The following is a 10776-nucleotide window of genomic DNA, read 5'->3' as shown; positions in this document are numbered from 1 at the left end:
GACAGCTAAGGTTGTAAAGCATTGGCTCGGCTGGCTACTGTGTACTTTAAATGTTCCCTGTGACCCGGCACCTTCTACAGAGCTAAATCTTTTACTGTGTACTTCAGAATGAGTGCTTTCAGGAGAAAGGTTTATCATCAAGAGCTCAAGCTGAACCCGTGGCTAGGATCTGATACTTTTAGATTTTCTTTTGCTCTGCATGAATCAGCCAGCTGAACAGAAAGGCATAGCCGCACAGCAGGTAATGTTTGGTGTGTGTCACACACACACACACACACACACACTGAGCTCGGATTACTGTCTGTGTGGATTTCCCCATGCTCATCCCACGTCTGTGTGGATTTCCTTCCCTGTCCAGGTTCAGGTTTCAGCTACGCCTGTTGACATACTGTATGACTGAGTCTTAGAGTCTGTGCATGAATGTTTGTGTTGCTCAGCAGTGGGCCGGTGAACTCAGGCTAAGGATCTACTGTGACTCTGACAAGGTAAGGCAAGTACTGAAGATGAATGATGACTATACCAGCTGAATCAAGCCTTAGTTTTTTTTTTTTTTTTTTGGTGGGTATTGTTTCTACTAAATGCTAGGCACACGCTAAAGATGCTAGGCCTTTATCAAGCATAGCACTGCAGGCATTTGGGGACACAACAGCAAACACACACAGCTGTTAGAGCTCTGGTTGGAGAGGTTCCTGTAATAGCATCTGCACTCCGTCTGACTTATTGCTACATCTTTTAAGAGTGAGTAGTGTGTGTGTGTTCATGTTGCCTGTTTATTCAGCCTTAGGAACAAGTTCTTTATTAAAATCTGTTTTGTGTGTGTGTTTGGTTAAAGCTCAAATTGAATGTTATTTTAACAAGAGAGTTTTCCTTGTAAGAACTACAGGAGAATCAGTGAGATTTATCTAAATGTATATTCTGCCCAAAAAGTGTCTTATATTGGAGGTGGTTTAATGTACATTATATGAGGTGGTATCAAAAAGTTTTGAGATCAGCTCTGTTTACAAGCCATTTTTTTTTTTGCTTTATGTTGATCCACAGACACATTAAAAACCTGGCAGTATTGACAGTCTGGCCCCTGGGGAGTTCCCGATGCACAATGGCACGAATGTTGAAAAAGGCAATAAACATACACGTGGTCGAGCGGACATGCCTTGCCTTTTTTTGGTCCTGGTCGCCTCAGAGTCATAACCATACGCCCACATTTCGTAATGACGTTCATATACGGCAAGTTCTTGGTAGACTTCGATGCAATGTTCCTTCGGCTCCTGTTCTGTAGTGCGGATTGTTTTCCGACGATCATCATGCACAAGTTGCATTTTCGGCAGTTGAGTTTGTTGAAGATTTTCCTGATCTCTTCCAGTGATTTAATTGCAGCCATGCCGTAAATTGCCAAATCATGTCTGACAAATTATGTCTAACAGTCAGCTACCAGCTCTGCCAATCCCAATTAGTTAGTTAAACAAGTTACAGAAGGATGTCTGATCATTTTATTCAGTTTTTAATTTGTATTGGTTCATATTTTTAAACATCAGTCACTAATATATAATAAATGCATTAACTTATAATTTAAACTACAGCTGTTACTTCTATGTGTTCTGACACCTTCTGACCAATTCAACAGCATGCGCTATATTGTAGTATAATATACTTGGCAGAGCAAAATATCTCGTTAAATAAAGAACATATCGAAGTCTGCTGATAATAAATGGTACTTGTAGAACTTGTATAAAAGCAATATCACATTCAAGGTCATGCTGTTGTGATGAATATCAGCATGGCTGTGATGTAGTTGTAGGCTGTTATTTCAGCACAACAGCACTCCCTCTCATGTGATATTGCTTAAGTATATTATAATACAATATAGCGCATGCTGTTGAATTGGTCAGAAGGTGTTAGAACACATAGAAGTAACAGCTGTAGTTTAAATTATAAGTTAATGCATTCATTTTATATTAGTGATTGCTGTTTAAAAATATAAACCAATACAAATTAAAAACTGAAAAAAATGATCAGACTGCCAGCTTCATATATGAAACTGGGAATGACTGCACTGGTTTCAGAGCCACCTCCACTGAGATCGTCATACATGGATGTGCGGTCTTCTTTAAAATGTTTGCATGAACACTTTTTACTGCAGCTAAGAGGCGCAGCATCATACTATGTTTGAAGTCTTCTGAAAATGTCATCTTTATTCACAAGAAAGTCTTGGTTGGACTTGAACGCCCCTCATAAATCCATAATAAGTTAAACGAAAGTTTATTCCTTTTTTAAAACTTTGTTATACATTAAACAAACCTGAACCATGACTTCAAAACCAAGATGTTGAGTCTTAAGTTACATCCCTAGTTCTGACACATTCAGTGTACACACAAATGCTGAGAAGTCAGACAATAAATGTGGACCACCTAGTAGTTGTTACACGTAACTAAATGGTTAAAACTTTGGTATGGTTTTCATTAATAAATAAAGAATTGTAATTGATGGCAAAATGCAATAGTATCAGAGGAATAATTAACTTTGAAGAACAATGTTGTTGTAATCAACTCCTAGGTGGCATCACGCCATCATCTTCCAGCATGCCCCCTCCCCCCCTTAGTGTTTTATTTCTTACTTACAACACAGAACGCTGGGCTCAAAGCATGATTAATAAGCTCACATGGGGAGCAGCTTGGAAAGGGAAGCATGTTATGTTGAGCCGTTGCTGACTCAGCAGTGCAGAAGAGCAGCCATATGAGTAACTGCAGACGCTCAAAGCTGTAATCTACTGCACCTATTAATGAGATCACCAGGCTCAGTTACAGTACATTTGTAAAGGGGGCGGGTAAAGTGTTGGTGTGCGTGCGCTTTATCAACCAGGTATATGATCCTGTCAAGGTAAGAATAGAAAAGAAAGAATCTATGGTGTAAAAAATAGTTCTTTTATTTGTCATTTGATAACATCATGGAGTGTATCCCTTGTATTAAATCTCTTGTACACAATATTAAACATTTTCTTTTTACATGTTAAAGATTGCAGTGAGTTAATCAATATTCTTTCTAACAATTTGGTATTTTTGGTATTTCCTTAGTGATTTACCAGCTAATAAACAAGAATAATATTGTAACTCAAAATATGTCGAAGACAAACACCGTCTAAACGATTGGAACCAAGACAAACTTCTTGTACCAAGACAAGATGCTGTCCATGCCTGGTCAAGCTCAGTGAGATGAATGGTAATATAAAAAACTTACAAAACAAACACGTAATACAAAAATACTTTGCTCCATTCATAGATTACATAAAGCTTAAACAAATCTAGCAGACATGAGAGGTGGACCTTCACGCCATGGTAACGGTACTTAAACAGAACCCATTTTCCTAAGACTCACTGACTCATCTGGCAACAGTTGGAATAACACTCATTATAATTTATGTTATGATAATGTTAGCGTCACATTTCAAAAACAGTCTCTTTTTTGTTTAAGAGAACATTTTAATTCATAGAAAGCTTGTGCTTTTCGTCATTACTCACTCACTTATCGTGAATACCGCTTTATCCTATGTACAGGGTCGCGGGGAGCCTGAAGCCTATTTCAGGATACTTAGGGCACGGTACCCTCTGGATGGGGTCAATCACAGGGCACATACAGTAAACCTAATCTGCATTTTTTTGGAGAATATTAAATACACACTGAGAGGTTGGGAGGAAACTAGATTACCCAGAGGAAACTCACCACGCACAGGGAGAACACGCAAATTTTATGCACACAGATCCAAGGAGGGAATCAAACCCCAAACCTGGAGGTGCAAGGCGACACTAAGCCACCGTGCCACCTCTTGTGCTTTGTAACATTTGTAAATAATGTTTGTAAACATTCGTCATATCATGGGTTCTCACTTTAAGCAGTCAAGCATACTTTCACACATCTTTTCGAGATGTAATCACCTACAGTACAAAACCGGATACTGATCATGCATACAACCTCGCTGTCATTCCTTGAGCTTGCCATCCAGGAAGTCTTGAATCTTGTTTAATTTCTCTTCCTCTTGGCCGAGTGCCTCTAGCAGGATGCCCATAGGTGACTTTTTCAGTCCTGCTCTCTCCAACTTGTTCTCCAATTTGTTCCTCATGTTGCGCAGACGCAGTGAAGCGTGAGTGAAGATCACTGGAATGCAAAAGTACAAGATTGAACCGATGCTTCCGTAGTTTCAATTTCAGCAATACCAATAAACTAGCACACTGAACATGAGAGACGAAGATGTACAGTATACAGTACTACAGTTATGGTGTTGTTAAAAATTACAATAAACACTGAGTGGCGCAGTGATAAAGCGCTCGCCCTATCATCCGGGGAGCGCTGGTTCGAACCCCGGGTAATGCTGTTTTCCTCTCACAGCCGGAGGCACAGAGAGAGCTGATTGGCCGAGCTCTCTCAGGGGGGAGGGATGAGAGGTACTTGCGCTCCCACATTAATCACGGCTCTACAGCCAATCAGGGGCGTCTGTGAGCTCGTGCACGCAGAAGGAGCAGCTAGCGCTTTCCTCCGAGTATGTTACTCCCCCCCTAATAGTGTGTAAGCAAGCAGTTCGAAAAGATGAGGTCGGCTGACGTCATGCGGTTCGAAGAAAACACGGGATAGTTTTCGCCCTCCCGACTGAGTGGTAGTTGTAGCCTTAATGTGGGAGCCCCCTAGCGACGGGGAGGAATTGGCTACGACTAATATTGGGGAGAAAATTGGAAAAACACAAAATAATAATAATAAAAAAAAAACTCCTTCACCAAATAATTGTACACTTTTGTTTGCTCTACATTTCTACAGTGAGCCGTGTGATTTTCACATAAAGAAAATATTTCAGCTGTAATGTTCTCGGATGGATAATATTTTCCATATTGTGGCATCCTTATTTGAACCAATGACGCACTGTGTGTGCAGTATGAGTGTGTTGTGCTTCCTCGATCAGCTGAATCATTAATCACAAGACATGAACAAACATGACTCACAGAACTGCGGGAGCTTAATCGCCAGCAAGAAGACCATGACTTCACCGAAGAGAGGTATAAGAAGGTAGCTGGCAAGCAACACAAAAAAGACAAACAGTATAGGGTTTTCTTTCCTAAAGTTCTTGATTATAGCTTTGTTGCCAGCAGCCCACTCAGCGCCAAGGAACACTGCTACGACTACAGCTGCTCCGGTAAACATGCTAATAGGGTCCATGAACCTGAGAACAAGAGATGAATAGACAGAGAAAACATTATTTGAGAATGGTGACATCTAGTGATGGACTGAGAATACAAGCAGGCTTCAGGACTGATGTCCAAACTAAGTACCTGACCCATCACGTCAACAGTTCCTTATTACAGAAATACATGTTAGCACATAACCTCATCCTGTATTTTAAAAAAAGAAAAAAAAGTTAATTTTATATATTATTATGTATGTCATATATTTATATAACGCAAACAATTTTTATTGAACAATTGTCAAATACAAACATTTAAAAAAATCACTGAATTAAGTTTATTATTATTATTATTATTATTATTTTATCTACATATCAGTAGAACCTCTCAGTGTGCATTTAATATTCTCTAAATCTTTAATCCATTGAGAGATAGAAGGACACTTAATGGACGTCCAGTGTAAGAGTATGTAACGTCTGGCCAACAAAGATGAGAAAGCGATAACATCTTTATATAAGATGAGCTTGTGATATTATCCAAGAATCAAAAAAATATTTAGGTAAAAATAAAGGAAAAAAATCAAGAAATTTAGGAAGAATGGTCAGTTTAACTGCATTGATAAGTTGGCGTGGGAAAGGTCAGATAGAGAACAAGTCACTATAGTACCAAGATATTTAAAGCCTGAATGATTAAGTTAAAAGGCGGGTTTAGATGCTCAAGTTGTAAAGCACTATTGGTGACCGGTTAATATTCACTCTTATGCAGTTACAGTTTACCTGAGAAAGAACTGAAATGATCTAAATATATAGGAATAACTGGAATAGAGGCTGTATCTGAAATATATCTAAAAATATACATGGCTGAGACAAAAGCTTGGTGTGGTTCTTTAAAAAACGTAATGCAAACATGCTATTAGAATGTTGTCAGCAACCAATTCAAATGATCTAATATTAGACTTATTATAATTGCTGACTAGAGCTTCCTGAAACCAAGATCTGTATGCTGTCACTTTTCATCCTGTGAAGGACTTACTTTTTTATTATTACTATTGTTATTATTATTATTACATCAATTTATGATCAGGTGTGCTTCAATTTATGATCAGGTGGCTTAGTAGTTAGCACTTGCACCTCCAGATTCCAGGTTCAATTCCCGACTCGAAGTCTGCGTGCATAAAGTTTACCTGTTCTCCCCATGCTTGGTGGATTTCCTTCAGGTACTCTGGTTTTTTCTCCCACAGTCCGCAGGCATTCCCAAATTACCTGTAGTGACCGAATGATCATATGAGTGTATATGCATGTGTGTATGCGCCCTGTCCAGGGTGTACCTCACCTCATGCCTTAAGTATCCTAAAATAGGCTCCAGCCCCCCTACGAGCCTGGACACAGGATAAACATTAAACTAAATAATTCTTAATATCAGGTAATTTTATGGCTGTAAAATTTAAATAATTTTACAGTTGCGTTTTACAGTTGTTAGACATTAGAAAATAGCAACAGTATAAGGTTGTGCATTGTCCTGCAAAAACTAAAAAGCTTCGGTGATCAAAACAGGCTGTGTCTCCTGAGAGCGTAGGATGTTCATGGGGACGATTACAGTGTGCTCCAAGCCACCTTGGCCATGATCATCATTCACAGACATGTGGGCTGCTTTAAAGCATTTGCACCATTCAAACAGCTAAGCGTCTCATCACTGTAATGTTTGAAGTCTTCATTCATGAGATATTTCAAGTCCTGGTTTGTCTTAAACACCCCTTAATGTTCAAATAGGTCATTATTAATAGTATTGAAGACATTTTTCTTCTTTTTTCTAATTTCTAATTTCTGAAGCTTCAGAAATTTCCTTATCCATTTTAAATTGCTCATTCAGCGTTAAAAGCATTAAAATGTTTTTTTTTTTACACTGTACACATGTGGGTGATTAACAGAGAATTTATAAATCACTGGATTAAAATTAGTGGCACAACCTAATATTTGGTTGCACACCCTTTGGAAAAAATAACTTAAATCAGTAGCTTCCTATAACCATCAATAAGCTTCTTACACCTCTCACCCGGAATTTTGGACCACTCTTTCTGTGCAAACTGCTTCAGGTCTCTCATATTGGAAGGGCGCCTTTTCCCAACAGCAATTTTAAGATCTCTCCACAGGTGTTCAATGGAATTTAGATCTGGACTCATTGCTGGACACTTCAGAACTCTCCAGCGCTTTGTTGCCATCAATTTTTGGGTGCTTTTTGAAGTAAGTTTGGGGTCATTGTCCTGCTGGAAGACCCAAGATCTTGGACGCAAAGCCAACTTTCTGACAGCGGGCCCTACTGTGTGACCCCAAATCCTTTGGTAATCCTCAGATTTTATGATGTCTTGCACACAGTCAAGGCACCTAGTGCCAGAGGCAGCAAAACAACCCAAAAAAATCTTTGAACCTCCACCATATTTGACTGTAGGTACTGTGTTTTTTTCCATGTAGGCCTCATTCCATTTTCGGTAAACAGTAGAATGATGTGTTTTACTAAAAAGCTCTATCTTGGTCTCATCTTTCCACAAAACATTTTCCCAGAAGGATTTTGGCTTACACAAGTACATTTTGGCAAACTGTAGTCTTGCTTTTTTATGTCTCTGTGTCAGCAGTGGGGTCCTCCTGGGTTTTCTGCCATAGCGTTTCATTTCATTTAAATGTCGACGGATAGTTTACGCTGACACTGATGCTCCCTGAGCCTGCAGGACAGCTTGAATTTCTTTGGAACTTGTTTGGAGCTGCTTATTCACCATCCGGACTATCTTGTGTTGCAACGTTTTATTAAGTTTTCTCTTCCGTCTACGCCCAGGAAGATTGGCTACAGTGCCATGGGTTGCAAACCTCTTGATAATGTTGCGCACTGTGGACAAAGGCAAATCTCGATCTCTGGAGATGGACTTGTAACCTTGAGATTGTTGATATTTTTCCACTATTTTCTTTTTTTTTCTATACTTCTATATACTTTTTTCCCTATACTTTCTATACTTATTCTATACTGTAATTACATCTAACAATTAACTCCATATTGCTCCACATTTGCTTCCATATTGGTAGAATTTTTCAAACTATGTATCTCATTTGTCCGAGACCTAGGGTGTGTGACAACATAACCTTTTTCACTCAGGTTCAAGTTGATATTTTGATGAAAAGAAAAGTAGAGTTAAATTAAGTTTTCTAAATATACTTGAAAACAATCTATTAAAGTATTTATTCATCTTCTGTACTGCTTACGCTGTACAGTGTCGCAGGAGGCTTGGAGCCTGTCCCAGGAGACTTTGGGCATGAGACGAAGTACACCCGGGACAGGGTACCAATCACCCACACGATGAGCAATTTAGGAACACCATTTAACCGAATCTGTGGAAGAAAGACGGAGTATCTGGACGAAAACCACCAAGCACGGGAAGAACATGCAAACTATATGCACAATTGACCCTTAGACCCTGGAGGTGCAAGGTCACGGCGCTGACCTCTAACCACCGTGCCACCTCAGGATGCCCGTGTTACTTATAAATAATAAAGCTTGTACTCATTTGTTAGCTGTTGTATTGAAATATAGGAGATACGTGATCCCGAAATTCACTACAGCTCTGTATTAAAGCCCCTAACAGAAGTGCAGCAGCGTATTCTGTCTTTATTTATGTGTAAATGTGCTAACGAAAAGATTTTCATACCGAAGTGCATTCTACGCATGCGCAAAACAACTTGTAGTAGTCAACATGTTGCGACAGAACACCAGCACTCACCCAACTGTCAGAAACACGATCACGGCCATCAGAATGTAATTGGTCTGGTAATACAGCAGGTTGCAGGTCACTCTGTAGTTCCATTTCTGTAAATCGTAAATGTCTGGAAAGGCAAATCGCTCCGCTCCAGGGAAGAAATCACTCCACGGTCTAAGCGGCGTGAACTTTATTTTAACCATTCCGCCTGCTCTGTAAACTTCCTGACAGCTTCTTCTTCCTCCTCTTGTTTCACTGCGGTTGGCATCCAGTGATTTGCATTACCGCCACGAGCGCCATGGGAGTCATACACACAACAACAAAGTAGTGTTGCTACGAATGACTCCGCAGCCTTCCCTGACTGTGACGTACCCAATGACGTCACCAATGACGTGCCCACTCAGAATACTGTGCACTATGGCAAGACATTTTCACTTGGGTCAGTCAACAAAAGTGATGGAAAGTGCTGTTACCTAGTTTTGCTCATGCCAAAATCATTTAGCATAACAGACGGATTATTGTTTATATTCAGAAAATATAGTATGGGGTTTCAGTTATGAAATACAAACCTCATTCCAAAAAAGTTGGGACACTACAAATTGTAAATAAAAACAGAATGCAATGAAGTGGAAGTTTCAAATTTCAATATTTTATTCGGAAGAGAATATAGATAATATATCAAATGTTGAAAGTGAAACATTTTTAAATGTCATTCCAAATATCGGCTCATTTTGGATTTCACTACACATTCCAAAAAAGTTGGGACAGGTAGCAATAAGAGGCCGTAAAAGTTAAATGTACATATAAGAATCAGCTGGAGGACCAATTTGCGACTTATTAGGTCAGTTGGCATCATAATTGGTTTTCTCTGGGCCAAGGCTCATTTAAAATGGACTGTGGCAAAGTGGAAAACTGTTCTGTGGTCAGACCAATGAAAATTTGAAGTTCTTTTTGGGAAACTGGGACGCAATGTCATCCGGACTAAAGAGGACAAGGACAACCCGAGTTGTTATCAGAGTGCAGTTTAGAAGCCTGCATCTCTGATTGTATGGGGTTACATGAGTACGTGTGGCATGGGCAGCTTACACATCTGGAAAGGCACCATCAATACTAAAAGGTATATCCACATTCTGGAACACATGCTCCCATCCAAACGTTGTCTCTTTCAGGGAAGACCTTGCATTTTCCAACATAACAATACCAGACCATATACTGCATCAATTACAACATCATGGCTGCATAGGAGAAAGATCTGGGTACTGAAATGGCCATACTGCAGTCCATTTTTTTCACCCATAGAAAACATTTGTCGTATCATAAAGAGGAAGATGCAATAAAGAAGACCTAAGACAGTTGAACAACTAGAAGCCTGTATTAGACTAGTTTAGACTATTCCTAAACTTAAGCAACTTGTCTCCTCAGTCCCCAGACGTTTGCAGACTGTTATAAAAAGAAGAGGGGATTCCACACAGTGGTAAACATGGCTTTGTCCCAACTTTTTTGAGATGTGTTGATGCCATGAAATTTAAAATAAACTTATTTTTCCCTTAAAATTATATATTTTCTCAGTTTAACGTTTGATTTTTCATCTATGTCATATTCTGATTGAAATTTTGAAATTTGAAACTTCCACATCATTGCATTCTGTTTTATTCATAATTTGTACAGTGTCCTTTTTTGGAATCGGGTTTGTACATTTTTTTACTTCTAGTGTTCAACATTTAACTGTAGCATTTTTTTTAAAGGCCACAGTCAAGGAAATGTCTTATCACTATGATCATACATGAAAGTGGAACCATGTACTTTTCATAATTTTCATTTTTTCCATTAAATAAATCTGATTTAGGGCGACATGTTGGCTAAGTGGCACCTCCA

General features: G+C 39.1%; 1 protein-coding gene across 1 annotated transcript; it reads right to left on the bottom strand.

The window, feature by feature from the left end:
• Positions 1 to 2897: 2897 nt before the first annotated feature.
• arl6ip5a (ADP-ribosylation factor-like 6 interacting protein 5a) lies at positions 2898 to 9255 on the bottom strand. The gene is made up of 3 exons (XM_053499114.1): positions 8926 to 9255; positions 4983 to 5200; positions 2898 to 4146 (listed from the first exon to the last, which is right to left on the bottom strand). The coding sequence occupies exons 1-3, from the start codon at positions 9102 to 9104 to the stop codon at positions 3971 to 3973; spliced, it is 573 nt and encodes a 190-aa protein (XP_053355089.1). The 5' UTR covers positions 9105 to 9255; the 3' UTR covers positions 2898 to 3970.
• Positions 9256 to 10776: the final 1521 nt, after the last annotated feature.

The sequence above is a fragment of the Clarias gariepinus genome, chromosome 6 (assembly GCF_024256425.1).
Source record: "Clarias gariepinus isolate MV-2021 ecotype Netherlands chromosome 6, CGAR_prim_01v2, whole genome shotgun sequence".
In the NCBI taxonomy this organism is placed as follows: Eukaryota; Metazoa; Chordata; class Actinopteri; order Siluriformes; family Clariidae; genus Clarias; species Clarias gariepinus.
The sequence above is the reverse complement of the archived record's forward strand: the minus strand, read 5'-3'. Positions and strand labels throughout refer to the sequence as shown.

Bases quoted from the DNA above. Each gene is read 5' to 3' on its own strand.
- arl6ip5a (XM_053499114.1), bottom strand. From the start codon at position 9,104: ATGGTTAAAATAAAGTTCACGCCGCTTAGACCGTGGAGTGATTTCTTC. The intron at 5,201-8,925 runs GTGAGTGCTGGT...TCTTGTTCTCAG, and splicing joins ATCGTGTTTCTGACAGTTGG to GTTCATGGACCCTATTAGCA. The intron at 4,147-4,982 runs GTGAGTCATGTT...TTTGCATTCCAG, and splicing joins GATTAAGCTCCCGCAGTTCT to TGATCTTCACTCACGCTTCA.